Here is a 27,547-nt window from a genome sequence, read left to right on the forward strand (position 1 = left end):
TGCCATTTATGATGAGTGAATCACAGAATATGAGGAAATCTGAAGCCAGACATGCTGTTATTAGTAATTAATTCTAGATTTCAACACCTGCTGTTTACTAAATCTTAAGGGCTACACTGAAAAAAAGCATTTTGAAGAGACAACAACCCGAAGACAAGTGTCAGAAGTTGTGCAACATTTTTCAGTTTGTCCCTCTTCCCCAACATGCTTTTGTAACTGTGACTCTGGAGGGGTGGGACACAGCAACTTATGTGCTTCCTCCCAGAGTTGCTACAAAGAGTATGTTCCCCATTTCCAGAGAGAGCAGGAGAAGAGCAAATAAGCTTAGATTCCAGCAAAGCAAATTTGTGCTAGACTTTAAAGAGAACTTGGTGATGATGATGCTGGTGAAGCACGGGAATAGACCACTTGGGTGAGTTTATCAAATGGTGTGTTTATGAACAGAACAGCTCTTTATCTCAGAGAATAATTTGAGTTGGAAGGGACCTATAAAGCCCACCTGATCCAACTTCCCTACAGTGAACAGGGACACCTACAGCTACATCAGCCTGCTCAGATCTCCGTACAGCCTGATCTTGAATGCCTTCAGGGACAGGGCTTCCACCACCTCTCTGGGCAACCTCTTCTGAATAGCTGATCATGGCTTGGGGTAAGAGAAACATCTCTCAGCTTCCCAGTACATGTTGCAAGCCCGGCAGCATCTGCACCTTGCCCCTAGGTAACTTGTTTATTATGAAGTTGACAGACGTTTAGGAAGTCAGATGGGGAATACACATTGGATCTTGTAAAACCTTCTTTAGTGAAGAGTTGGAAAAACATGAAAGAATATGGTCAAGGATCACAAATGGAGCAGTTCAGGAAGGTCAGAAATGTTTATTTTGTCAGAATGAGAAAAAAAAAAAAAGTGTGATAATACAGAGGCTCACTCATCATGAGTATGCAAATGGAAACCAAACTAAATTCATGCTGGCAAAGGTAAATTTCCTAAAATATGCTTGACTGTAACAGTCTTAATATTTTCTAAACATTGTCTTCTTGTGTGCATTTTTCTCACCCACAGCTTGTCTTTGAGAAAAGGAAAAGAAGTTTCTCTTTCCGCCTTGGCAATAGCAGAGTAGTAACTTTAAGACCTATACATACATCTCTGCCACTGATTTCTAGGATTTAAAACTAAAAAAAAAAAAAAGAATTATTTGTCAACTGCAGTGTGCAGGAGGACTGGAGCACTGCCAGTGGATTTTATTGGCATCAAAGAGATGCTGGATAAGAAATTCTTGGGATTTGCACCATGACAGGGCAAGGAAGTGTCTGAAATGGCTACGCCCTTGTACCTTGCATTGGTCTCTATTTTCTTGCCCACCACTGTTTCCACTGCAGGTAATGTGACAGTGAGAGTGAGTAGCTCCTTGTGCCCACTTTAAGTGCTCAGAGCCAAATCAAACACGAATCGCTTAGTCCGGAGATATTTCTGCAGTAACACTGGTTCTGATTTGATTCATGTCACAGATATACCAGTGCACACAGAAACTTCACATCTTGTCTTCCAATTGAATATGGTGCAAATGCATATTTTCTGGTGCAACTGCATATTTTCATTTAATTTACATTGGCCAAACTTGGCAGGAATTAAAGCATAGCATATCAGTACCTAATGAGCCTTTCCAAACTTTACTAATGTGCTCAAGAACATAACTGTATTATGAATTTGTAGACAAAAGAGATAAAATCATTTATTTTTCATTTCTTGCTGTCAGCATTAACTAACCTGGCTAAAAAAAAAAATAAAAAACAACCTGATGGAGACATCTAGCATCAGTAATTTCATTCATAATAATTAGTATTTATCAAAACTATAACCAGACAAGTTAAGAGTCTTACATCAGGAAATGATGCACATTATAGTAATAACCAGCTCCACCTATAACAATATTTACTTTAATGTCCAGCCTTTTTTGTTAATGACGTTTAAGCACTGTATAAACACAAATGCAAAACCTGGAGACTTACTGTGATCTCATACTGCTTTAAAATGTCTGTATTTTGCCTCTCCCTAAGCTGACTGCTCTTATTTTATACTAGTGTGAGATCAAGAGTTCTACCTATCTGTGTTCTTTCACAGAAATACAGACATATTTTATTTTAAAGATGGATGGTATGAATCTTCACCAAGCTTGAAAAAATAACCGGCCTGATATTAAGAATCACATACCTAATACTAACCATCAAGTACATCAATTGAAGATCAATTGAACTGGGCTGGGATTTGGCTGTAAACAGTTACTTTTAACACAAGCAAAAGTGGAACTTACATCTTTTTGAATCTGAGAGCTGTAGAAAGATTCTGGTTTTTCCATAGTTAGCCACTCATCGAGTACCAGCTGAAGCACTTTTTTTTCTAGCTTAATTGCTCTACTGGCTGTTTTGGGCCTACAGATGTTGTAGAACTCCTGGTAGATACACTCCAGAGCTTTGGGGATTGAGCACACCAGACCAAGAGAAGGATGAAACTCCAGCAAATAAATATTCTTCGAAGCAGCACTTAAAAATAACATAAATAAATGACAACAAAAAGAACAGCTCTCAAATAAGGAAACTTTGAAATTGCTTAATTGGCAAGAACAAATTGCAATGGCTTTAGCTGTAGATCCGAAATCAATCTTCAAATCTAAAAATAGAGCTGAAGCCTTAATAAACATAATTATGTTGGAACACATTTAAGTAGTCTTAATTGCTAGTGAAAAAAAATGTTCTACATTATCTTTTGCTAGCTGACCTGCTTTATTAGCCACATTTTCATGTATGTTATGCCCACCCATTAAAAGTGTCTGCACTTCAAAATAAGCCCTTGAGTAACCAACACAATCAAAATGTGCGTGCAGTAGGAGGAATAGAGGCAAGGGGCTTCAGACAGAGGACTAGAGGTGAGGGACTCTTGGCTTCTGGATATGTACCAGCTGCTAAATCCTTCATATAATCCACAATGTTGCATAGCTGCAGGAAGGGGAACATGGCACATGTCTGTGTTATGAGTAATAGATGGCTCTTGTGTGAAAATACAGTACCTACCTATCCAAATGGACACTTGAGCGAGAATGTGTAACAGACAGTGGCCAGAAGGCAGTGCAAATTGAAAAGCCATGTTTGAATACCAATGCAGTAAGTCCAAAGCAAGGCTAAAGTTAAACATGCACTTTCACAGTTACTGTATCCACAGGAATATTAATTTCCCAGTGTGGTGCAAGATGAATTAAGCAAACCCACTGTCAAAGCAGGGAAGAGCAAAGGTGGTGGGGGAGGAATCACTTTTCTTCCTTGAATGTTTTTCTGGCACATCCAATGGTATTTCTAAATAGCACAAGACTAAATAACATGAAACATTACTGCCTAATTCACCTTATGGCTATTGTCTTTTCAAATAGTCTTACTTTTCACATGTCGGCCCTCAAATTTTTTCATCAGTCACAGAAACTAGATCAGAAAGAGTTACTCTGCAGAAAAATAAAACTGTGAAGTTACTCACCAGCTAGTGTTAAGAGAGACAAGTTGCTTAGTAATCACATTATAAGGAAGTCCAAATTCATCGATGCCACCTTTCTGACCTTTCCGCCAAATCTTGGGCACGTATTCCCTCTGGACATCTATCTAAAAGTTAGCAATAAACACAAATGATATTAGCCAAGAAAATCCAAACAGAGCTTGAAATCAGGCATCTTGATTTCTACTCTTCATTTAAACTCAAGCTATAAAAACTTTTACCTAATAAATTTGTTGTTTTATTTTTATATTATATATACATTAAAAAATATAATTTCAAGTTGTTTGTATAAATACCCACTCGAGCTGAGTTATTCCTTCTAAAATTATTTTAAAATCTTTCATACTTTTCCAGAACAAACTTAGAGCACCAGTGATTCTGGCAACCTTTCAATTCTAATAGCTACCAAAATGGCAGCATTCATGGCAACGATAGCTTAACAGTGGTCTCTTGCGCTGAAAAACTTCCATTTGTAGACTAAAAGACATGTTACAAAGGATAACTTATTAAACTTCTGAACTAGAAACTCGAAGAAGTGAAGTACCTTGTGTCAGGATACAGAGGAAGCTTAGGCAGATTTTAAATGAGAATTAAAATCTGAGAGTTTAAAATGTTGTACTTTAATTATTAGCAAAAGAAATCCCAGCTATCTGAAATATACTGCATCTTAGACTTCAAAGTGCAAACTTTGTTTGTATGTTCTTTGTAAGATCAGAGAATGGACAAGATCTTTTTTTATCCACTGCATTACAGATCTATGGATCATAATTTTGTCCTGCTCCGCACCTCTCAATTACTGTTTCCAGCTATCTTAGCTGATAGCACATGTGACTTTAATGTGATACATAAAGCTCTGAAACCTTTCCAGCGCTCTCTTTCTGATATTGATGAAATCATAGCTTTCAACTTTTAATTTTTTTATTTCAATTTAAAAAGCATCCATAGACTTCACTATCATACTAGTAGTAACTGAAGCTGGAACTGTAAAGCAGTGCAGGCTACAATCAAAGTTTCACCTCCCGCTTGCCCAAGATGGATATAGTGTAAATTCGACATACTTGCTGGTTTACTATGTCCCTCAGCAGCTGGACTTGAAGTTGTAAACAGATGCATTCATCTTTGTAGATGTTCACAAAATATTCAAGCTCAAGATCAAACCGTGGATGTTTATGCATGATGTCAGTTATCGCTTGGGCCAAAGCAAATCTTTCCTCTGGGTCCAAAGCATGTTGGTAGGCCTCTAAGTAAACATCTAGAAGCTGGGAAGGTATTCAGAAACACATTTAGAATTGTTTATTCATCCAAATATTCATTTCACTTCGGCATAACATTTCTGAACATAGAAGTTGCCACCTGTACGAAACCTACTGTGACCTGCCATCATGGCATCTGGTTTTTGGCACAAAATATCACAAGATGCTTCATAAGAAGGATCAGGAACAGAGCATAGAATGACCTGTCTGCAGGAGATATTTTATTTACACATTGCTGTTATGTTTTCTACTGAAGCATAAAGATTTTTATTCTAAATATTCTTCCTCTGGTAAAATAGCAAGGTAATCTACTTACTACTTAAAAAGCACCTACCATTTCCCACTTAGTTTCCCCTAATCTGAAACTTGCAGATTCGTGCAAGACTCTCTGTTATCTCATACAGCAATTAGCATCTCAGTTAATTGTATATTTTTTGAGAAATTCCAAATTAATTAAATATGTAATTAAAGATGCAGAAAGTCACATGCCCTCTCCAGACTCCTCTACCAAGAATAGCTGTAAAGCTTTATTGAACTAGCGATTTTAATTACAAATTCACAAAGCCTGGGACGGAAAAAGAAAAGTGTCAAGTACAGCAGCACCTAAATTCTCACTGTAGTACTTTTTGGTCAACGGCAACTATGAGATAAAAAATATGAACTGGCATTACTATTGCTTTTGGACAAATTGGTCATATCAATATGAAATGATCTGCAGTAGGTTATTTTGCATTGACATGGAAGTAGAAACTTATCCATGCTACTTTCTGTGCTGAACCCAGGAAACTGTGGAAGTTGCAAAAGGGCTCAGAAATAACTTGGTAGATAAAAATGCAGATTTCAATGGAAGAAGGCAAGTTCTCTGGTTTAGACCTGTCTGATCTGAACTGTTTGGAGAAGGTTAATACAGTGCTTGAGCAATACGCCATAAACAAGTTTTATATTGGCTAAGCCAAGCTTTCTCAGCTGCTGTACAAAAGGCTTTTGTTTCCTCACACAGAAAAAAATTTGTCGCAGCTTGGAACAAAGCTAGAGAGATTCAATTCTATTTCATTTGAGCTGAATGCAAGAAACCTTCAGGAAAAGCATATTTATACATTTAATCTTGCCTAGAGAGTTGTATTGTGAGAGTGGTTCCAGGATATGCTTCTTGACGTTGTTAAAAGAGAATTAGTGCGCTGTTGGTAAAGATGCTTCATTCTGCTCTATTGGGATTTCCTTCCCTCCAACCCCCCCAAAAAAGCAAGTTTCTTAATACAGAAGATCTGTGATAAAAATAAAAGGTAGATTTGCAGAGATAACGATGCAGCACTGGAAAGTGAGGTCTATTGGGATGAGAGCAGAAACTTATGGGCTAGGCAATTACGTAGCTATCACACAAGGCACCACTATGAAAACAGGAGAGGGGTCCTAGGAGATTCTTAAACTACCTACAACTGTTTTAGTTTAAAAGCTTTTCTATTTAAAGCCTCTTCAGTGGCACACAGGAGATTCCCTAACATCCTCTGGCATTCCTATTCTGAGAGCTGCCCTGTGCTATCCCAGGACTGAAAAGAAAACATTTCAAGTATATTAAAGCGACCTTAATTACTGGCCTTTCTCCCTGCTTCTGAAGTGGTCTATCTGCTACTTTACCTGACATTACCCTCCTGACATTCTCTTTGTTGTCCTGGGGTCTGGTGAGTCCCCTACACAGAAAAACATTTCCAAGTTCCTCTGGGTCTCCTATTCTGAACTTGTCTAATGTCACAGCAGTCTTTGGGCAAAAACAATATATATGTACATGTCCCATAGCAAAATACAGACATATGACTAAATTCAGAGAGGAAAGAGAATACCTGCAGAATATGCAGCAGCCATAGTAAACAGCAAAGCTACAGTCCACTTAATACACATTACTAGTATTTTTCAAACAAAATTTATCCCACAGAAAATCATGGCATTTTTAGCTCAAGTAGATTAACTAAAAAAGAAGAAACAAATTTGTAATATATATAGTTTTATATATCACTTGTACTGATGAAAGGACTATCTTTTATAGTGTATCCTATAAAATACCTCTCTCCTTTCTTCTGACAAAGGGTAATTCAAGTGCTGGGCCCAGCCAGCTGCAGACTGAGCCTCTTCTTTTTGGGACTACAGAATAAAATTGGTATTTTGGACTCTCTGAGGACCCAAACTTTGCAGGGCTTGACCTGGTTTTCCCCAGCACTCAGCATGTAACCTTGTCCTTCCTAATCACCCCTTACCCTGATGGGCAGTCTCACTGAGGCCTTGCAGATGTGCTGCCAACCCCTGACACAGCAGCTACAGATGCACCTGACAAGAACAGTTCTGCTTCCGTATTGCAAAATAAGGACATGGGCCCAATTTACAGTACCCAAAAGCTCCAGCCCTAGCCCAGCAGCACATTTCCTGTGCATCTGGAACTTGTACCACCATCCACATGTATTCACAACAAGAGATACTGTTGAAAGGGAGCCTTAAAACAACCTGAAGTGAGCTGACTGCAAGTCACTGTTTCCAGACCAAGAAAAATATCTCTACCTGGCATTTTTTTTCCAAGAGAGCAGTTTCACAGGTCCAAAGGTCAAACAACACTGCAAATCGATCCACAAAGGCATGTGCCCACTCAACGATACTGCTGCCACTGGATTTCCCACAAGTTACATTGCCTAAGGAAAACAAAAAGTAGAAAACAAGCAGATGTCAGTATCAGAGAGATTTCCACATGCTTGCAGATCTAGAGCTTGTGGTAATTATTTTTATTTATAGCACAGAGTTGTGCTTTTTGCTCGACAGGGAACTCAAGTCCAGGAAAAGTCAAGTCCCATAAGATTTGGAGGGCCCCAGAGTACTCTATGAAGCAAAGAACAAGTGCACTAGGCATTTAGTTTAACATATCTCATCTATCATCTTTTGATAAATATTCTTTGAAGTAAAAGGCAAGGGCCAAAGTTCAAAGAGACCCACATAAAGAGACAGAGACAGAGAAAACACAGGCTGGTTTCCTGCCTCGTCTGATATCTTACTGCGGGGGTTGGAGAGCTCTTGAGTGCTCAGAAAAATATCCTTAAAGGATAGACAGCTTTGCTCCACTTGTTTGTCTCTAAGAACAGCTTTCCAGGAGATCTCCTCCAACAATTCCTTTAGCAGCCTGAAGTCCACTCCCCTGAAATTCAGCATCCTAATTCCACTCTTTTCTAGGCCCATGTTACTCAAGATCATGAACTCAACCAGGGCACGGTCACTGCAGCCCAGGCTGCCTCTGATCTCAACCTCTTTTATGATCTCTTCACCGTTGGTGAGCAACAGGTCCAGCAGTGCTTCACCTCTGGTGGGTATGTCTATTACCTGAACGAGAAAGTTGATGCCAATGTACTCTAGAAGTCTCCTGGACTGCTTGCAGCTCGCTGCATTGTTTCCCAGCAGGTATATGAGTGGTTGAAATCCCTCATCAGGATGAGAGCCTGCAAGTGTGATGTCTCTTGCAGATGAAGCAAGAAGGTCTTGTCAACAGGCTCCCCTTGATCAGGTGGCCTGTAGTAGAGCCCAGTTACCAGCTGTCCTTTATTTGTCCAGTCCCAAATTTTAACCCACAGACTCTCAACCTGTTCCTAACTGTTTTCTCAGGGGCAGCTCTTCACAGTCTCTCCACTTCTTAACATAGAATGTCCACACATTCAGTTTTAGGGAAGTATGATAAAACTCCCAAAATATTATCCCATCCATACAGAAAGCTATTCCAGTAACTCAAGAAATATTTTCTGCATTTCTTTGAATTTCATATGTGTATGTGCCATTTACGTACTGTTTTCTAATGCCTCCTCCCAAGTTTTCTACAATTTCTAGCTCCTTTCTCCTCATCATTCTACTATAAGTATGGCTGCTCTTTTTAGAAATCTTTAACCCAGACTGCCTCATCTCATTCCAACAATAACAAAAAAGAAATAAGGTAAACAAAAAAGTATCCAGCACCAAATATTATGCAGCTTCTTATTTACAACTTTTACAAAAGTTTAAAAGTGTTTAGAGGTGCATTTAATTCTGCACAAAAGCCATCAAATACATTAATTGAAAACATTCAGAAATTATTAACATTTTCTTTTCTGACTGTCTTTATGCCTTGAAGATGTATTTGTTCATTATATTATTTAAATACGTTAATAAATGTCCTTGCTGTGTTATTCTTCCCTCCAGGATGACTTTGATGTCAGTGACCACATATGAGTGCACAACTGGAACATAACAATATATGACAAGCAATTTCACATGCCTACTTAGGTCTTCATACCACATTTATCACTTAACTTACTAGTAAAGATGAAGTTCCCAAACATTCAGTCAGAACATGGTTCTGAAGAAGTACAACTATTCAAGAAGTCATAGGCTTGGTCCACCTTGAAAACAGCAAACCATACTATCCCATGTGGATTGGACCAGTAGATATCTTACTTTTATCTTTCTCAATGTACTGGCTGGCCACAAGCAGCAGCTGGTTCTCAAGCTCCTTTAAGTCCTCCAGTGCCACATCATATATGATATAAGTCCCATGCTGGTCCTGTGTGTGGATAAATCCATCTTCACGAGTGTGAAAGTCATCATGGTTTTCCATGTCTGCAAACTCCATGAACTGAGTGCTGTGAACCTACAAGTAAAAAAATTCCAGAGGAACAGAGATAGAAGCAGTCAGTTCTACAGTGACTGCAATTCAGTATAATAAGCCAATCTAGGAATGGATCAGGCCTGGTAACATGGTGTTTTGTCATTATCAAAGAAAAAAAAAAAATATTGTCAAAATATACTTTTTTTTTTCAGTAAAACCTACACTCTTTATAGACTACACTTTAAAGAGATAAAAAAAAAAAAAAACTGTATGAAATTTCTACTGTGCTAGCTTTTCCTTTGGATATCAAAGTCCACAAAAAGATCCAAAGAGGCTTCAAAATGAGAAGGTAAGCTTTTGACCTAGGACAGAATTTCTTCTTTTTTTTTTTTGTTTTTTTTTTAGCTCAAATTTGGCAAAAGAAGTCTTGAATTCTGACATTTTAATATGAAGTCAACACATTTTCTGAAGACTTCTTGGGTAAATAACACTGGCGAGGTTTGTAGATAAGCTCACATAGGCAAAGAATTTAGCAGTAATTAGAAGGAACACCCATTGACTGATGTTCCAGATTGTTGTAAGGTCAGCAGAATAGCTGAACAGTGACCTCACTTTCCTAAAAGAAACTCAGCACTTTAAGAAGAGAATCGTCTACATGTGCAATGAGTCACAGCTAACTTGGTAACACCCCAGGCAGGAACTCTACATTCAGCAGAAGTGACATATTAGGTTTCAAAATATTCTCTTTCTTGAGTAGGAGTGCCACAAAGGGAATTACACACACCTATCTCTAGGTGTATAATTACAGAAATTAATCTCCCACTGTAAATAAATGCTTAGTTTATTTAGTGTATGTATACAGCAATAGAAGCCTTTAGAAATGGTTCTTTTTATAAGAATATAGCAAGTAAATACAAGCTCCTAGTTTTCAACTGTTTGTCTTTATTACTTCCTTGTTTGCAGTGCACCTTTGTTCTCATTCTAGTGCCAAAAAAAAAGTGCACTGTATATTGGCGTTTCCTCCTTTCACTAGCTTTGGTAATGCTTGCCTTTACTAAATCCCCAGTGCTACCCAAACTTTTCTTGCTCTCATCTGGATATGCCAAAATTCTATTTAAAGAAAAGACAGAGAAAAGGTATTTGCTTTAGACATAGGAAACTTCAGCATTCAAATGCAAATGTACTGAGAACAGCTTGCCAGCTTCACAGAGCCACATTGGATCAGAACTTACTCATTCCCTTAAAGTTAATGAGACAGCTCTGCAAAACATACACCTCATTTGAACAAAATGTTGGATCAGCCTCATCAGAAAGATTCCTTTTTTCTTTTTTTTTTTTTTCTTTTGGTGAGAACTGTTCTTTTCTTATTCTTCTAAAGGGATTATTTGTTTCAGCACTCCTTGTGACAGAGTGCAGAATTGTTTACAGAATAATCAGTTTCATCTTGATTTGGGTAAATAACTCAGCAAACGCCGGTGTTGCTTTACCATAGCAGGTAGAGGGGTTTTCAGTTATGTTTTTAAATACCTTCAGAGACAACGTTTATTAAAATATTTCACCTTTCAATCTCTTGAGGGCTTTTTTTTAATGATTCCAGCACTTCCCACTCCTGAAAATCTTGCTTAAAGACAACTGTATTTTGTAGAAAGAGCACATGACTGAAAAAAACTGGAGAGCTCTCACAAAGCAAACCTTAAATAAAAAAAAAGACTTTATCTCTGTAGTGTTTGTTTCGAGAGCCATGTTTAACGACTTCCAAGCCATTTAAATATAGCTTATGACCATAAAAACATTAATACCCAGCTATACGTCTGTAGCAACAAAACAATTGACTGGTTATTTGTGTGAGATACTGTTTGCCTGAAGGTTTTTGTTTTCTTCCTCTAACTTTGGGCAGGTTTACTGGAGCTTAGCAACTCCCTTTTGGGTTATAAGGCAATGCTCATGTTCTCACATATATTTCATCTATATTCTTCCAAGTTGAATCTCAGCATGGGACAGAAAAAAGTTTTAATTTAAAGTAATGCATTGTTTGCAGGGCCTTCTGTCATTGAAACTCATGTTGTTGACAACATCCATCCCAAGCAGTCTGCTACTGAAAGTGAAAAAGTGCCTCCAAATCTCATTTTCAGACATATTTTGTAGTGTGCCTTCACAGTGACCCAGATTATTTTCTGAAATGATTTATATCACAGTTTTGGCCATAGATTAGGTACTAAAAGTATTTAAAAAGAAATAGTGTCATACAGTCCTGGTTTTATAGCACACATCAGAGAGTGTGTTAGGTAGGTCTCGATTAGTTTGACTCTATTATTGTTTCTGTTCCTGGGAGACAGAATTGCAGAATGCAATATATGAAAATTTAAAAAAGAAAATCATGTTAGAAATTGTTACTAAGGAAATACTGTTGCCCATGCTTTTAAATTTGTTGCCACTTAAACTGTAATAGGATTAGTAAATATTTATTTAGGCTTTAGTTGAAGTTCAAACGTTTATAACTGTATCTCTGTATTAGTCTAGAGGAAAGAGAAGTCACTGTATAATCATGTCTCTCTCATTTCTAGGGGCTCCCTGAAGTATTTTACAGCTAATTCCCAGATCAGTGAGTGCTCACACTGTGCACCGTTTCTCTCACTTCGCAACAGGAAAAGGGGCTGCAAATAAAGATGTATTATGCAAAGTTCCAGAATCAAAAGAAAAGCTTTTCACAATGCCTGCTTCCAGGAAAATGGAATCCTCCACTGGAAAGGATAATTTTTCAATCTTTTCTGATTTGAGACTATGAAGATTATGAACCAGCACATTCAATATTAAGTGGAAAATCACAATTTTCTAGTTTCATGTAGCTTTTCAATTAGGAATTTTAGGTAATTAGTTTTTTTCACGATAAAATGTCAGAAATTAAAAATATCAGAAACTCCATGTCCTCCCCACACATTTTATTTCTAAAGAAACTTTTGTCATGTCTAGACACAGGAAGTTTTGGGGTTGTTATGGTTTGTTTTCCTTTTTTTAAAGCCTTAATCTAAGAAAAAAAAATGTGGGCAGGAAGCCTACTTCCTTTTTAGTTCTAGTCTTAATTCCTCCATTAATTAGCTTGTGTATCTGGTTCTATATATTTCTATAGCAAAACAAACAATTTTTCTGTAAATGAGAAATAAATGTGAACTCAAAAATGCTTTTTTAAAACCCTATTAAAGTACTATAATACTTCTTCAGGATTTTTACATGAGAATTTTGGTACAAATGTTAGGTAGAAGAACTGAAAGGAAATTCTACAGCTCAGAAGACAAGATTTTTTATCACACTGAACCACTGTCAGCACGATATGACTTCCCCTTCAGTATATTTTACAAAGAAAATTGGGGAAACGAAAGCTTGATAAAGCTTAGAAATGTTATTGGAAGATAATTTTTTCAATCTGTGAAAGTAATTGTACTGATTTTATCATTTCAACCATATACTCTCATTCAAAATTCAAAACAATAAACCTTAAACTGTACCTATATCTAAATAATACATTTCAGAAATCATTAGGAGTTACTCATTTCCATAGATTGCAAAATGCCTTAGATGACCTAGGAACCTCTACTTCATATGAAAATCCCACAGGTATAATGGTCTTAGTTACAGTGAGCTAGCAGCACCAGTCTAAGTTAATGGGTATCTAGGCAGCATTGTACTGCTGTGTGCTTGGAGATTCTCAGTGATCAGTTACAGGTTACTAGTAGATAGAGGCATAAAGTCCATGAATACACAGCACATAGCTTTGAGGAACAAGCTGGACCGAATCCCTCAGATGACTCAGCAATTTATCACAGCACAGCCTGCATGGCAGCAGAAGAATACATCAGAATCTGCCAAGGTGCATTCTTTGGAAGACTTCAGGCCAGGTGGTACCTCACCTTGTAGTCAGCTGGTGTGTAGTGAACGTAGGGCTGAGAGTGCAAGCCACCAGAAGCACCAGTGCCTCCTTTGGCAGCACTGATCCAGGAGGTGTCTTCTGCACTGGGAATCGGACAACCAGCCTTGAGGTTGAGGCCTGCGGTACTGATAGTAAGGCTTCTCTCCACAGATCTGAAGTAGTTCAGGATTCCCAAGCACACTCTCTGAAACGAACCAGAACAAAAACACGGTTGTGTTTTCAGTTGGAGGACAGCCCCCTCATCATGAAAACCAAATAACTTTGATCCATGCAGTTTTTGTTTTTTTTTTTACCTTTAGCTCTCGGAGCCTCAAGTGACGTAGGAGAAGAAAGGAAAGATATGTTCCTCTTGTCACAAGGTCTTCCTTGTTGGCAATTGCTGGTCCTTCTTCCAGTCCCAGGAGCTGCCAGGTGCTCATGTAACCATACCTTTTTCCAGGCAGGGAGAACATAATTGTAGTTTTGCTACTCAAGAAGATTTCTAAACATATTAAAGTAAAAAAATTTTGCTATGCCCATTGTCTAAGAGTATGCTGCTGCCTACGAGACTCACTGTCATGGAAACCTAAAGAATAGTGGAAAAGGATGACACCACTGTTTTTATCAGAGAAAACATTGGCTGATAACAACTTTCTTCAGGTTTTATTAAATATGTACGTATTTATGTATATATAAACAATTTTTTTTTTACCCTTTTTCATTCTTCTTTCTGTAGGATCCTGGAAGCTTTCTGGAGCTGCTGTCTCCTACATCTTTCTCGCTGCAAGCTGCTTTGTTATTGTCCTCAGTATTTAGTTCCTAGTTACAACACACACAGTTAGAGCCTGCTCTGGGGAGTCTGCATCTGTTTCTTACTTGCCAGCTTTATGGATAGGCTTTAGCATAACGAAAGAAAAACAAAAGGAAAGAAATTGCCATACAGGATCAAATTCATGATTCAGCCAGACATGAAATTGTAATGACAAATAACTCTATACTATTTGATTGATTTCCTGTCCTTATAACGTTCCTAGGCAGTAAGAAAGCACTATCCTAATGTTAAGGACAAGACAGCAGCCAAGGATCAGATCAAAGAACACTTCCAAAAAAATTCAGAAAACCTGTTTCATCAAAAGCTCAACCAAACCATGGTTAGTGACATATCTGAGCAACTAGTCTGTCCCCCTTTTACCTTCCGTAGAAGAAAATGATTTCTCGGCTCCTATAGATGTTAGAAACGCAGAACTGTTTGAGTTACCTTTTTAAAAGGTAATCTAGTCCAATTGCCCTGCAATGAACAGGGACATGCACAGCTAGATCAGGTTCCTCAGAGCCCCTCAAGCCTGACGTTGGATGTCTACAAGAATGGGACATCCATCACCTCTCTGGGCTATCTTTTCCATTGCCTCACCACTCTTATCATAAAAAATGTTTTTTATATCCAATCTAAATCTCTTCTTCTGTAGTTTGAAACCATTCCCCTTGTCCTTTCCTTGTATCACAACAAAACCTGATAGAGTCTGTCCCATTTCTTCTCACAGTTCCCCATCAGATATTGAAAGGCCACTGTCAGGTCACCTTGAAGCCTTCTCCTCTCCAGACTGAACAGCCCCAGCTTTCTCACCCTGTCCTCATAGCAGAGGTATTCCACCCCTTCATCCATTTTTGTGGTTCTCCTCTAGACACGCTCCAACAAGTCTACGTCTCTCCTGTACTGAAGACTCCATATCTGGATGCAGTACTCCAGGTGAGTTCTCACCAGAGCAGAGCAGAGGGGCAGCATCACTTCCTCGACCTGCTGGCCATGCTTTTTTTGATGCAGCCCAGGGTATAATTGGATTTCTGGGCACATTGCTGGCTCACGTCCAGCTTGCATCCAGCAGTACTTCCAAGTCCTTTTCAGCAGGGCTGTGCTCCATCCCTACATCTCCCAGCTTGTACTGATAGTGGGGTTGCCACAAGCCAGGTACAAGGTGTTGTACTTGATTTTGTTGAATACTGTGAGGTTCTCCAGGGCTCACTGCTCAAGGCTGTTTATGTCCCTCCCATCAAGGTTTACTCACATCAGTGAAATTAAATTGGCATTAGTAGCAGTGTAAATGAGATGATCACTGTGGGTTACACAATATTTATCAATTGTGGAACATTATGGGCAGTGATTTTCTAAGTGTCATCCAATTAATTTCAGCAAACAATCAAATATATACATATAAAATGTTGGCCATTTAAACCACTTCTCTATTCCAATTTATTTTATTACTTCATTTGAGCTTGGATGGAGTCAGTTGGAATTCTCTTCAGAGTAATAAGGTTTTATAATATTGATTCTGGCACTGTTTTTTCTGATTATCAAAAATCCTATTAATATTAATTCACAAATTAGTACTTGTAAAATGTATCCTATTCAACATAAGACGATCTAGCAACAGTACACATACAAGGGACACAAACTCAGGACTGGACTGACTGTCAAATACATTTGCAAGTTGACACGAGTATGCAGCACTCAAAAATTCCTTTAAGCCAAACGAATCACAAGAAACTGTCAAACACTTATACAAAACACTTATACAAAGTTCTTTTGTGTAATCATCCCTCTTGCAATGATACATTATCTGTTAGCTGATTTTCCTGTTTTTACCTCTCTTCCAAGTAGGATCATCCTCTCTTATCCTGTTCTTGTTGAATCTAAAGAATGTCTAATTGCTTAAATTTTAGAAAAACTAAGACCTTCCATCTCTATTATTTAAAATAATGTGAGGTCAGATAGAATTAAAGTATAGTTTTGTTATTCAGTACTGATTGTTCGTCTCTCTTAAATATTAGTATAATTATTTGAATAATTATTAAGCAAGTCCATTTAAAATTTTCACACTAAAGTATTACAGAAAATGCAATCTGAAAATGAGTGAGATGACCAACATCACTTTTTTGGGTAAAAAAGCTAAATTTTTATTTTAAAAACACAGAGACTTGAGTAATGCTTCTTTTGTGGAAGATCTGTGTTTAGAACTGCTATGCCATTGTGACAAGACAAGTTTCAAAATTAGGCTTATAATTAACCTAATGCTGCTGAGATCAGTCATGTCTCTTGCAAAAGGCAAGAGATCTCTTCCAGCCCAACTGTGGAATCAGTGCACTTAACAAAAGTTGTACAATGCAGTGACTTTTCATTTCTTTCCTGAAGTTTTCATTAAGTAACCAAATATTTCCTGTATCCTGGGTTTAAGTCAGCCTGAGGCAAGAAGAATTGCATGTTTTTACATGTGGGAGCTTTTCCTGACAAAAATATGCGAGTTTGTTTTTAAACAGAGTTGGGATCAGTCTTGGAGCAGATTCATCACCAGGAGAGAGGTACGAAGGGATATCTTTCTGCCTCCGCTGCTTTTCTCCTGCTCTTGTATCACTCACTGCCCTGCCTGAGCCTGGCCCTCAGCAGGATTGAGGGACATGGACTGCTATGACACTGGGGCTGCATCCAGCTCCAGCAGCTGAGACCTGTCCTCTTTAAAAAAAAAAAATAATAAAAATATTAATGCAATAAAAGGACAGCGGGGCAAGGAGATTCATCAGCACTTTCTTAACTTGCCAACAAAGCCCACTGGTGCAGGCAGCCTGACAACAGCATGGCAAGCCAAATGAAGCATCTGACTGCAGATACGGGAACATCTGAGATTTAGTTCTCTACGTAATGCTTTTATGTTCCTTAAAGCAGTGGCTGTGAATGATGTCTGAATAAGGAGGGTGATAAAGAAATAGGTAATCAAACTCCATCTTCATCAAAAGAATACTTTCAGGTTCAGCAGACTAGTCACAGAGCTTGAGCATGCCACGTACGCAATGTTACAGATTCCCCAGATACCAGAGAGGTAGGTCAGTCCTATTTCTTCACAACTCTGCTAAGCCACTTGGTGGGTTTTTGTTTCCTCTCTCTGAAACTTAAGATCTCTCATTAGCTTCTTGCAGTCTTTTGCTGCAGTCTTGTAAGTCTCTGTTCTTGCAGCAACTGAGGCTTCTTAAGGCCATGTCTACTAATTCCACTTCCCCCTTGAGAAGAGGAACTTGCTTCCATGCAGGTGTGAGAACAAGTCTCTGCAGAAAGCAGAGATCTGCTGTCAGATCCACAGGTGTTCAGCTGCTGGGTAGCCTCCAGCAAGTGGTGCACAGCCACTAGTGAGCTCCAGGGCAGAGGGGTACCCTGTACCTGGTTTGGACACAATGTACATTGTCAATAAGAAGCCCTGTCTAGCAAAAAGAGCAGGAGACTGAATTTTGAAAAAGAGGGACTCTGATGTCAGTTAGAGGAGCCCTCTGTCAGGACTGAAAAATGCTTTCTAGACATGCTAATTGACTATTACTCATCATTTCCTCTTCCAAGTACCTGGTGACGCTCAGTGAAGGCGTAGACTTCCTTCCAGATGTCATCGTAGTTCTGCTGTCCTGAGGCATGAGAATAAGTGGCAGAACCTGACCGCAGAGGATGTGGTTTGAGCACGGCTGCTGCATGATCCTGGAGACCCTCCATCACCCTCTCCATGTCTGAGACCTTGTTACAATCCGCATCAAATACGGAGGAAAAATTCACAAGGCAAACAAGTCAGTATACCAGTCAGCACATCAGGAGCAATTCAGAGCACCCAGTGAGCATCAACCTTCTCCTAATTTTGGAAAATTGTCTGCTGCTCACTCTCTAAAGTAAAAATATAGATAGACTGACTTGTCTGTCCTAGCATATGGTAAAAAGGCACCAGATAATAAAGGATATAGGATCACTTTTTTTCTAACTGAGTTTTATGGAGGGGGGGACTTCTAGGTAATTCTCTCCTTTGCTGTTATTCCTCATCCTTAAAGAGAAACACATATTTCTTGACCAAACTTAAAAATACAGCATTTTCAGGCCAAGACACATGGAAAAGGCAGGGACAATAATTTTTCATTGTCTCAGTGAGTTGCAAAGCTCTTATTACTTTTTTTTAGTGGTGATGATGGTTTTTGCCCAAGTTTTCCAGAGAAATTGTATGCTTGGCAAGATATAAAAGAATGGTTTCTTTGTGAAATATCTGGCATGGTTAAAGGATATGAAAACAGAGATCACAAAAGAAAGATTATTGCAGTCCTAAACTAAAAACAAACAAAAACAAAAAAACAAACAAAAACAAAAACAAAAAAAACAACCTAGGTAAATATCTAATCTTTTCATTTCTTAAGAGAGTATCATCAAAATGAAAAACATTAGATTAGCTGGCATATTTTAAAGACAATTTCAGTTTTTCAGCTGCAAAATTTACATACGTAAAAAGCATAGATTGCCCTTAGATGCTTAATGAGAGAACCCTGAAAGTAAATACTGAATGAGAACCAGAAAAACTAAATACATACAGAGCACTATCTGTAGTTATTTGGCTTATTTCCACTGATGTTAGCTTCAGGTATGGACAAAGCAAGTAGCTGAAGAGGATGCAAGACAGTGATGAGATCTTAAGCAATGAATATCCAGCACAGAGCAGCTAGGCAGCAGAGAAGACACCATCCCCACATGCAGCCCATGGCTCCAAAACAGAGGTAGCAAAACCCCACTGAGCCAGATCTGCCTGCTTCTGCCTGTTTCTGTTTGTTTTCATGTTGTTTTGGTTGTGGGTTTTTTTGACACCCATTTCCACCCTGTGCCACCCACAATCCCCATGCTGTCCCTGAAGAAGGTAGCAAGAGGAAACCAAGAAGCATGGTGGCATTGCAGGGCTAGAATAGCCTCACATGGACTGGAAGCATGGCTTAGGCTGCTCTGGTGTACCTGGCATTGCCTGTGTACTCAGGGAAAAAGACGACCTCACCAAGGACTTTCCAATTGGCAGGAACGTGGCTGCTGTGAGAGGAGGGCATGCAATGGCATGGTTGCTTCATATCTTCAGGAGGGCTTTCTTTTCTAGTTCCTATGTAAAATTGGAAGCTGAACTATTTGGTGTCTTTGCTGTTTGTGGTGCTTCAGGCTCACCAGGGAAATGAGGGCCAGCAAACTCACCAGATGATTACCAGATCAATTTTGTGTTCTTAAAAAACACCCTGCATTTTGTCCTGTGCCCTACCAAATTTTAGACTTGTGCCTCACAAGTGCAGCATCTCACCTTGTCTTTTGACCTGACAAAAGGCCTGAACCTTGCTCACAAAAAAAACGAAACACATTCTGAGCAATTTCTTTAACACCTTTGACACATAAATTCCAGGGCTGGTTTTAACCTGACTTGGGTGAACTTCAGAGCTTTTGAATATTTATGCAAGTGTTCAAGTTGCCTTTGGAAATCACTGAACTGAGAAAGAAAGAAAAAAAGAAAGAAATCTCTCTATAGCAAGCACCTTAGTAATGGGTCTTCAGAGAATTCAGGCATATACAGATGACACATAAACCTGAGGCAGCCTTCCGATAGACGTTTCAGTTTCATTGGAAGTGAATAAATAATTTAAGATATCTTGAAATAACAAGTTATATTACCTCTACAAATTTTGAATAAACGTTCAGCATCTTATCCACTTTTTTCCATTGTTTCATTTTTATCAAAAGCTTCTGCTGCCAGGGATCTACTTTAGGCTTAATCTGTTTGATAGAAAAGTAACCACAAAATGTATGAATATCGCTCCATGTTTTTTTTCATTTTGAGAAGGAATATTTAGAAAGAGAAGTGCAATACATTCACTTTTACTTTTTTATTTTTAACAGTAGAGGAGCTCTTTCTTCACTATACTAACATGCAGAAGTACTGTAGGTACTTAAGAACTGAATTGTTCAAATATTATCACTGTTTGTCAAAAGAGACATTAAAAGAATTTAGTTGTTGAAATATATCCTGATACATCTTGAAGACTGATTAGGACTTTTTATTATGACAGCTGAAAGGAGAGTTACTCATAGTTACCTTTATAAAAGGAATCCAGTTGGCTCTCTTCTTCAGAGCCCTGGTTGGATCTGACATGCCCCAGTTCTCTAATCTAGAAATCTCTGTGTCATAAACTGGAAATGTTCTCATTGTCTGCTGTTTGCAGAAGATGCTCCTAAATTTTTGGACAACCTGTAGCACAAAAGGAGATGATAGTGTAATAAACTTCACAAGCAGGATATTAAATTCTATAAAAAAGTAATACTGCATATTATCAGCTGAAATAAATAACTGAAGCAGTAAAGTGACAAAGGGGACAGTTTGGTCCTGTGTTTTTTCCCTTTCCATCAGACATAATAAAACTCCCTGCAGTTAACTCTGAAGCACCTAAAAAGAAGATGAGATTTTCAACAACTCATACTGTCTTTCAGTCAAAGGCAAATCTGCTGTCATCAGCTGAGTTAGGAATAGCATTGGTCAAAAGGAGGAGGTTCTTTGAAAAGCCTGTTCAAAAATTAGTAAGCCATTGCTGGCCTACAAGGAAGATATTCTATGTTATTTCAAATGCTGTGTTCATGGCAGACTTACAGACCAGTTTATGTAACCAAGCCTGTACCACCAGCACTACTACAGGCCACAATTTGTAAGACAAGGCAAGTATTTAAAAACAATATTCTTTACGTCTCATAGCCATACATCTTTTTTGGGCACTGAACAAAACACGGAGGCTTAGAGATTTTGCCTTGTGGTTGGTGAAATGGATAAAAAATGGAATTTTCCTGCTTTTAATCACTGAACTGAGGAGCTGCTCACTGCATGCCTGTGTGATGGTGTGCAGCAGCCGACCTCTAGTGGAAGAACTGCAGTGCTGGGATGCACAACACATGGGCAGAAAAACTTAAGAACTTAAGCATGCAAAAGGCACAAGTTTGAGCTGGGAGAGCAAAGGTACAGACTCAAGCAATAACACAAAGTATAAACTCTGCAAAACTGTTGGTGTTTGCTACAGCCTAATGGGAGTAATCCAGGCCTCTCTGCCACTTTCTGTCAAGATCCAAAGTTCCCACAAGCTTTTTTTTCCATAACAAAACATTGACTTATCATAAATGGAACATTCTTCCATACTTTTAAAGATATTTCTTTCTTTCTGTTTTTAAATATCAAGAAACATGTTTCAGTTACCAAATAAAAGAGCTTCATCTCATCAGCTGGGTCCTTGAGATCTTTAAGGTTGTAGTCAATATCAAAGTGAGCCAGAAGAAGCTGGAGCTGAGCTTTCAGCTCCTTGGTTTCAGTGCTGTGACAGGGCAGAATGAATCCAGTATCCTTGTGGCAAGATTCTGCAATAATTATAATCAGCTGGAGAATGTCAACATTTCAAGCAACATGACTGAAAGCAGTACTATCAGTGCATCTTTTTTTGCATCCACACAATGATGTAATTTCATTTTTTCATCCAGAAGCAGAAATGAGCAGAAGGAGAGAGAATGAAACACAATCTACACTTATATGGATTTTTGTTTTACTTTTAGGAAAGGGCATTCCACAAGACCCTTAAATTCTAACAGCTGTTGCAGGTCAGGGCACCTCCACAGCCCTTGGAAGAAAGCATGCCTTGAAAGGATTCCAACTAACAGATCCTGCTGCTTGAACAAGGAGTAATAACTCAGGGGTATACAGCATTCTTCTCTCACACACACACCTCCCAGACCACTCCATAAGAACTTCAAGTACGTTACTATTTAAGGTTTATCGCTCCTCCAGTACCTGATACTGGCATGATGCTGCTATCACAAACTTCTGAAACAAGGGTGTACTAGGGATGGTTGAGTAGCTTAGGGTACGTGTTGAAGAGTCTGTCTGCAACATAGCACCCATTTTTAGAAAAACTGAAATATTTTCTCCTACTTAACCTTGTTCAGGCCTTGGAGAATATCAGTATTCCTTCATTCTTGAACAGCCAAAACTACTGTGTGCCTGTAGGTTTTGTCATCTTTTCACAAAGAGCTTTATTCAGCTCTTTGAAAAGAATGTTTAACGCAGTTTTGTTTTTTGTTTGTTTGATTGATTGTTGTTTTTTTTAAATGCAGAATCTTACCATTTGCCCTGTGCCACCATCTTTCTCCTCAGAAAGGTGACCACTGTTCAAACTCCTTGGTTTCCATCTCACACCAAGCCAAAGCAAACAGTAGCATTGTATCTGCTATGTTTTTTCCAAATATTTTTGAAAGTCCAAAAAAGTGCCAATTCATTCTCCTTTACCCAATACTGATGAGTACTGCTTATACACACAAAGATGCTAATAGGAAAGCTACTGTTTGCTAAAGTTCATCAGAACTCTTGGGGTTTAGTGGAACTACAGGTAATCTAATTTATTATCTCATTGTTTCAGCAATAAAGGGCCATCTGCTCTTCTGTTCCATCTTTGCTTCACTTCATCTTTGCTTTTCATGTCTTGTTTAATCATTCTGATGTTTCATCTACAAAGTTCAGATCCAGATAGGAGATGAATGAAGCTTATGATGGTAATATGATACTGTACCTCAAATATTAGATAAGTAGATACTGAAGATCAAAATAAGCTAAGTCACTTCTGAGTTGCTGTTTAAATAACAATAACTGTCTGTTCCCCAGCAAAATTAATGGTGCAGAAGAACGGTATACACTAGAGGTCTGCCCTCTCCTTGTCCCTCCCTCTCATAGCCCACTCATGAAAGAAACACTGCTTTCCTTTCCCTGTGCTGATACCACTGCACTCCTGAGGCAGAGCAGAACCATACCTGGGATCACTTTGGGGCTAAGGAGTGAAAGAGGACAGCACCAGCAAGACCAGTTAGACCTTAGTAAGACAACTAACTAAGGAATGAAGGTCCCTTGTCCTTCACAGCTAAATGTACATTTTCCTTATTGTTATGCTCCATCACATCCCCTACAACGTTGTTCTCCCTCAACTGCCACTCCTAGGCCCTTGCAGACCTACAGGCCCACATTCTGCAGTAGAAGTTTATAGTGGACGGAAGAAAGGGGGAGGGCAAGTCACAGCCTTTCTTTTCTTCCTCCACCCTGGTCAGCCTACTTTGTGAGTTCAAGGAGGCAAACGGTGTGCCTCATCCCCAGAAGAGAAGTCAGGGCTGCATTTTCCCAGAGCCTATTCCCTGAGATCCTGCATTGCAACATCATTCCCACTCTGTAAAAGCACAGAATTAACCATTGGATTCAAATACTCTCCAACAGGAATGCTGCCTTAAGTACTGTTCGCGTGGATAACTACAAGCAGTATCACTCCCTCCCTTCCTCCAAAAGGAAAAGGAACTTGAAACTGACCACAAGGAGATTTTTCTGGAGATACTTCATTGTGTGTCTTGAAACAACATTTCTCTTCTTGTTTTAGTTTCTCCAGAAACCAGCCACCCACTGAAATATTTTGAATAATATTTTTGCAGAAAGTTAAAAGGGTGAGTTTCAGGGTTTGCCATAATCAGGACAACATCCTGAATTCTCCATTGAGCCGATCCCACAAGTATTCTTCTAAACTGCCTGTTTCTGCAGCTCAGTGCACAGCAAGGCCGGAGGAGTGACTGCCACAGATTCAAGGCTGCACCCCTTGGAATATGGACACCAGGTTTCCAGGATTTTTGCTGACTGTAGAAGCCACACTCCGCATTTTTCTAGCATACAACCCAAAGACAGCATTCAGTGTTTCCCAGATTTGCACTGTTGACCTGTCTTGAAGAGTATACATAAACAAATGCATTATCCGTAGGATTTCTAAAGGAAAGCTGATTATTTCTCACCATTTCTTAAAAATTTTGAACAGCAAAACACATCAGTATTAAAAACATCTGAATTTCTGTCAAAGGCACTCCTTAATTTGTCCCATTTGTCTTGGATCATATCACATTTCTCATCAACCACACTCAGTTTGTGAGAAACAGGCAAATGCTGGAGAACCTGGAGTTAAAAACATGTTTGTTGTTATTCTCAGTCAGCTAGAGGCCATGCAATTATTCAGTTGCAAAATAAATAATAAAATTAAACACAAGAAAGAAAAAAAAAAAACAAATCAGTTATCTATTGTATATAAATCTACAAGATCATTCATTATCAATGACTTGTAGTACTCATGTAATAAAAATATTAAAGCAACTATATAAAATAAGGATGTGTTCATATTTGTCTTCAAAGGGTAATACTTGAACAAATAATCCTCAGATCTACAGACTATTCACCAAGATGACTCAACCCTTTCATAACATTCTGCTCTATCAAAACATCACCACAGTAACATGTATGGAAAAAAAAAAAAATCAAGTTTTCTTCTCATTCTGGATCTCCTTAAATCCACACAGCCCAGCACTGTCTACTCTGCAGCCAGGGAACTCATTATTTCACTTACAATGATGACAAAGCTGAATTTACATATTTCCTTTCCAGCAAAATCAATATGCTAAAAGAATTGAAAGTCAAATGTATGCAGTCTGGCTTAGTACCATCAAACCCTTAGATTTTGCATCGAGTTTTATTTTGCTCAGTTTACTAAGGTTCAAATGTTGTATAATTACATTTTACTGCTCAAAATGCTCAACTTACCTGGAGAAAACGCTGAATGCCCTTCACAGAGTGTAGGTGGCACACTAACCATTGGGTATAAATCATCAGATCTTCCTTTGTCACTACATTCACTGGATTTTTCTTTCCTGTCAGGAAGTTCTCCCTTGCCACTGAAAGCCTTGCAGCCCTCTGAACTGCATCATTGTATTCATCCATGATGTGACTAACTTGCTTCTGTTTAAGTATACAGAAGAGACGCTATCATTTTTGCACACACGCATCTTTTTCTCTTAAAAGAAGGTCATTGCATTCCTTATGAAATCTCAGTTTGAGAGTAGCCTCAAAGGTTTATTTATATTAAATGCTGAAGAATTATATTTCCAAAGGAAGTGAATTTCAGTTCAAATAGTGAATACTTCTCAGTGTCTAATACTGACCATGAGCAGATAACTGAGAGTATAACCAGACATCAGTGTGAATGCAGACAGATTGGTAACAGTGAAGAACGTGTAGTGATCTTTTCATGTCCTATCCACTAAAATAAGTCAGACTCTTCAAGGAGGACCAGAGAAGGCACTACCTGAAGACTTTTCAAACACAAATGCCTAGTTCCCTTGATTTGCTCCTTTAAAAGACTCAGCTAAAGTGCAGTTTTTTAGAAGCACATATTGTTGACATTGTAAGAAAACTTCCCATTACGGAACCACACATCTAAACGTTCATCTATGCTGATTAGAGTCAATCTGGAACTGGCCAGGAACTGGAAATGCACTTTGGCCATCTTCCACTCAACATTTTGCCTTTTACTGAACTATCAATAATGGCATGATTTACCATGGTAGTGTTAACAGCACAGGGCCTAGATAACCACACGCGCAGCCATTTGCCACTTCCCTGCTTACATCAGACAATCAACTTTCTCTCTCCCTTGGCCTCAGCTCACACATTTCCCAAACGGCAAGTAGCAGCTCTGTTTCTTGGCATTAAGCTCATGTGGGAAAGTGGTTGATCTCTTTATTGTCTTCGTTACCAAGCTCTACCACCACGATCCCCTGCAATTATGACCTCTGGAAAGCTCAAACCACCTAAAGAGTGAAAGTTTTACTGAAAATGCTGACACAATCATACCCAATAGAAAATACAGCCACTGACAACACAGAGAAATAGATGATTTAATAGAAGATTCAATCAACAAGTGTGAATTACAACTCTAAAGAATAGTGGCAAGACAGTTATGTAAACTATTCTGCTTGACATTTATTCATGTCTGAAGAGGGAAAAACATATTCAGCTGTAAGAGAACTCAGTTTATTTGCAGAAAAAGCTGCTTATTCTGGAATATCGATGATATTGAACTAAAAAAAAAAAAAAAAAAAAAAAAAAGACTGTTTTTGCAACAAATAAGAACAAAAAAAGTAGAGATAAAAAGTTAAAACCTCCTATCTTCCTGAACTGGACTTGACATGCTGCTTGGCTACAAGTGCTAACATTTGTTCAATAGACCATAGCACCTTGAGTTAAATAGAGTTAAATGCCTAATATATATATAATTGTATTATGTACTGTCAGGTGGAAGGAGGGGTGGTAGTAATATTCCAGATAAATGTTGCAGTGCTTGAAACCATATTAATCTGTGCTATGGATGCTGCTGTAGCAGATAACAAAATCTAAAGATTTCTAAGTTTTACACATCATCCTTAATGTTAGTAGTTCTTCATTTGGATGAAAAGAAAGCCATTGTTAACTCTTGTTAGCAATGAAAAATACAGTTTTTCATGAACAGCTACTGAATATGTTAGATGTTGAATTTGGGATCCTACCTGATAGAGAGGATAAAGCTGCTCAATAATACTGCTGTGCGTGCAAAATCTTTTCCATCTGAGCATGTGCAAATATTTACTCTGGACTAGCTGAGTGATTCTGTCTGTAAAAAACTTGAATAAAATAAAAAATAACCAACATACCACATATTAGTAAAAAACACCCACCAGCTGTTTAGCATCACAGGAAGCTTAAGCAGTTTATAAATCATCACTGGCATCAGAGAGTAACACCAAAAGAATAGATAATTAGTCACAAAAAATAGTGCTTTTATATGTTTATTATTCATAATATAAATATTGAATACATTTATACTATGAAGTAGAAGTTGTCCTAGTGAGAAGAAAAAAAAGAAAAAAAAGAAAGAAAAAAAAAGAAGAAGAAGAAAAAAGTATTATCATGGGAATGAAGAAAGCACTCAAGGAAGATGGCAGAATTCCATCCATTGGACATAGATATTTGAGCACTATTTCTCTATTTTAAAAATGGGAATAAAAATAACCCACAACACAGGTGTAATAGAATAGAGCAAAAGCATCAGGGGAATACATGAACATTGCTCCAGCCCATCTGATTTGACTGAGATTCCCATCCTTCAAAGAAGCAAAGAGCAGCATTTTTCACGTCACAGAAGGAAGTGTTTTATACAGCAAGTACCTTTCGTGTCCGATTTCAGGCAGGAGCTGCATACCATTCCTATTTTAACAGCACAGTGCAGCCTGCAAGGCTGGGGGAACCCTCCCCGAGCTGTGCTGCGAGCACGAACCCACCTGATGCAGCAGCAGAGGCAAGGTTGTTGCTGTGTACTCCCTTGTCCAGCAGCTCTCTAACTCCCTCTGCATGACATCAGCCTGAATAACAAGGGGCTTCGCTTCCGCCACCTACAAACAGCGGGTGGTGAACAGATCTCCTTTTCAGGCCATTGAAAAGAAATAGTGTTAAATAAAGAGAAGTCTTTTATTAGGCTTTATCACATAAACAAATGCTGCAGGCTCAGACTGCTCTTCA

At 38.5% G+C, this 27,547-nt stretch overlaps 1 protein-coding gene across 15 annotated transcripts in view; it reads right to left on the reverse strand.

The window, feature by feature from the left end:
- LOC104909846 (uncharacterized) overlaps nt 1-27,547 on the reverse strand; it is an 86,331-nt gene that overhangs the window by 52,532 nt on the left and 6,252 nt on the right. For 14 of the 15 annotated variants that reach the window (XM_085217493.1, XM_085217495.1, XM_085217489.1 and 11 more), the window contains 16 exons: nt 27,310-27,420; nt 26,539-26,652; nt 24,758-24,952; nt 23,962-24,118; nt 21,350-21,507; nt 20,207-20,359; nt 19,786-19,887; nt 17,680-17,844; nt 14,011-14,117; nt 13,613-13,748; nt 13,300-13,503; nt 9,244-9,436; nt 7,336-7,463; nt 4,594-4,794; nt 3,521-3,642; nt 2,310-2,538 (listed from right to left, as the gene is read on the reverse strand). In XM_085217493.1, coding sequence (XP_085073619.1) covers nt 2,310-2,538; nt 3,521-3,642; nt 4,594-4,794; nt 7,336-7,463; nt 9,244-9,436; nt 13,300-13,503; nt 13,613-13,748; nt 14,011-14,117; nt 17,680-17,844; nt 19,786-19,887; nt 20,207-20,359; nt 21,350-21,507; nt 23,962-24,118; nt 24,758-24,952; nt 26,539-26,652; nt 27,310-27,420 — 2,475 coding nt within the window. Of the gene's footprint in view, nt 1-2,309; nt 2,539-3,520; nt 3,643-4,593; nt 4,795-7,335; nt 7,464-9,243; nt 9,437-13,299; nt 13,504-13,612; nt 13,749-14,010; nt 14,118-17,679; nt 17,845-19,785; nt 19,888-20,206; nt 20,360-21,349; nt 21,508-23,961; nt 24,119-24,757; nt 24,953-26,538; nt 26,653-27,309; nt 27,421-27,547 lie in introns of those variants that run through there. The other variant, XM_085217504.1, reaches the window with a different exon arrangement.

The sequence above is a fragment of the Meleagris gallopavo genome, chromosome 2, assembly GCF_905368555.1.
Source record: "Meleagris gallopavo chromosome 2, MGAL_WU_HG_1.1, whole genome shotgun sequence".
NCBI classification, from domain to species: domain Eukaryota; kingdom Metazoa; phylum Chordata; class Aves; order Galliformes; family Phasianidae; genus Meleagris; species Meleagris gallopavo.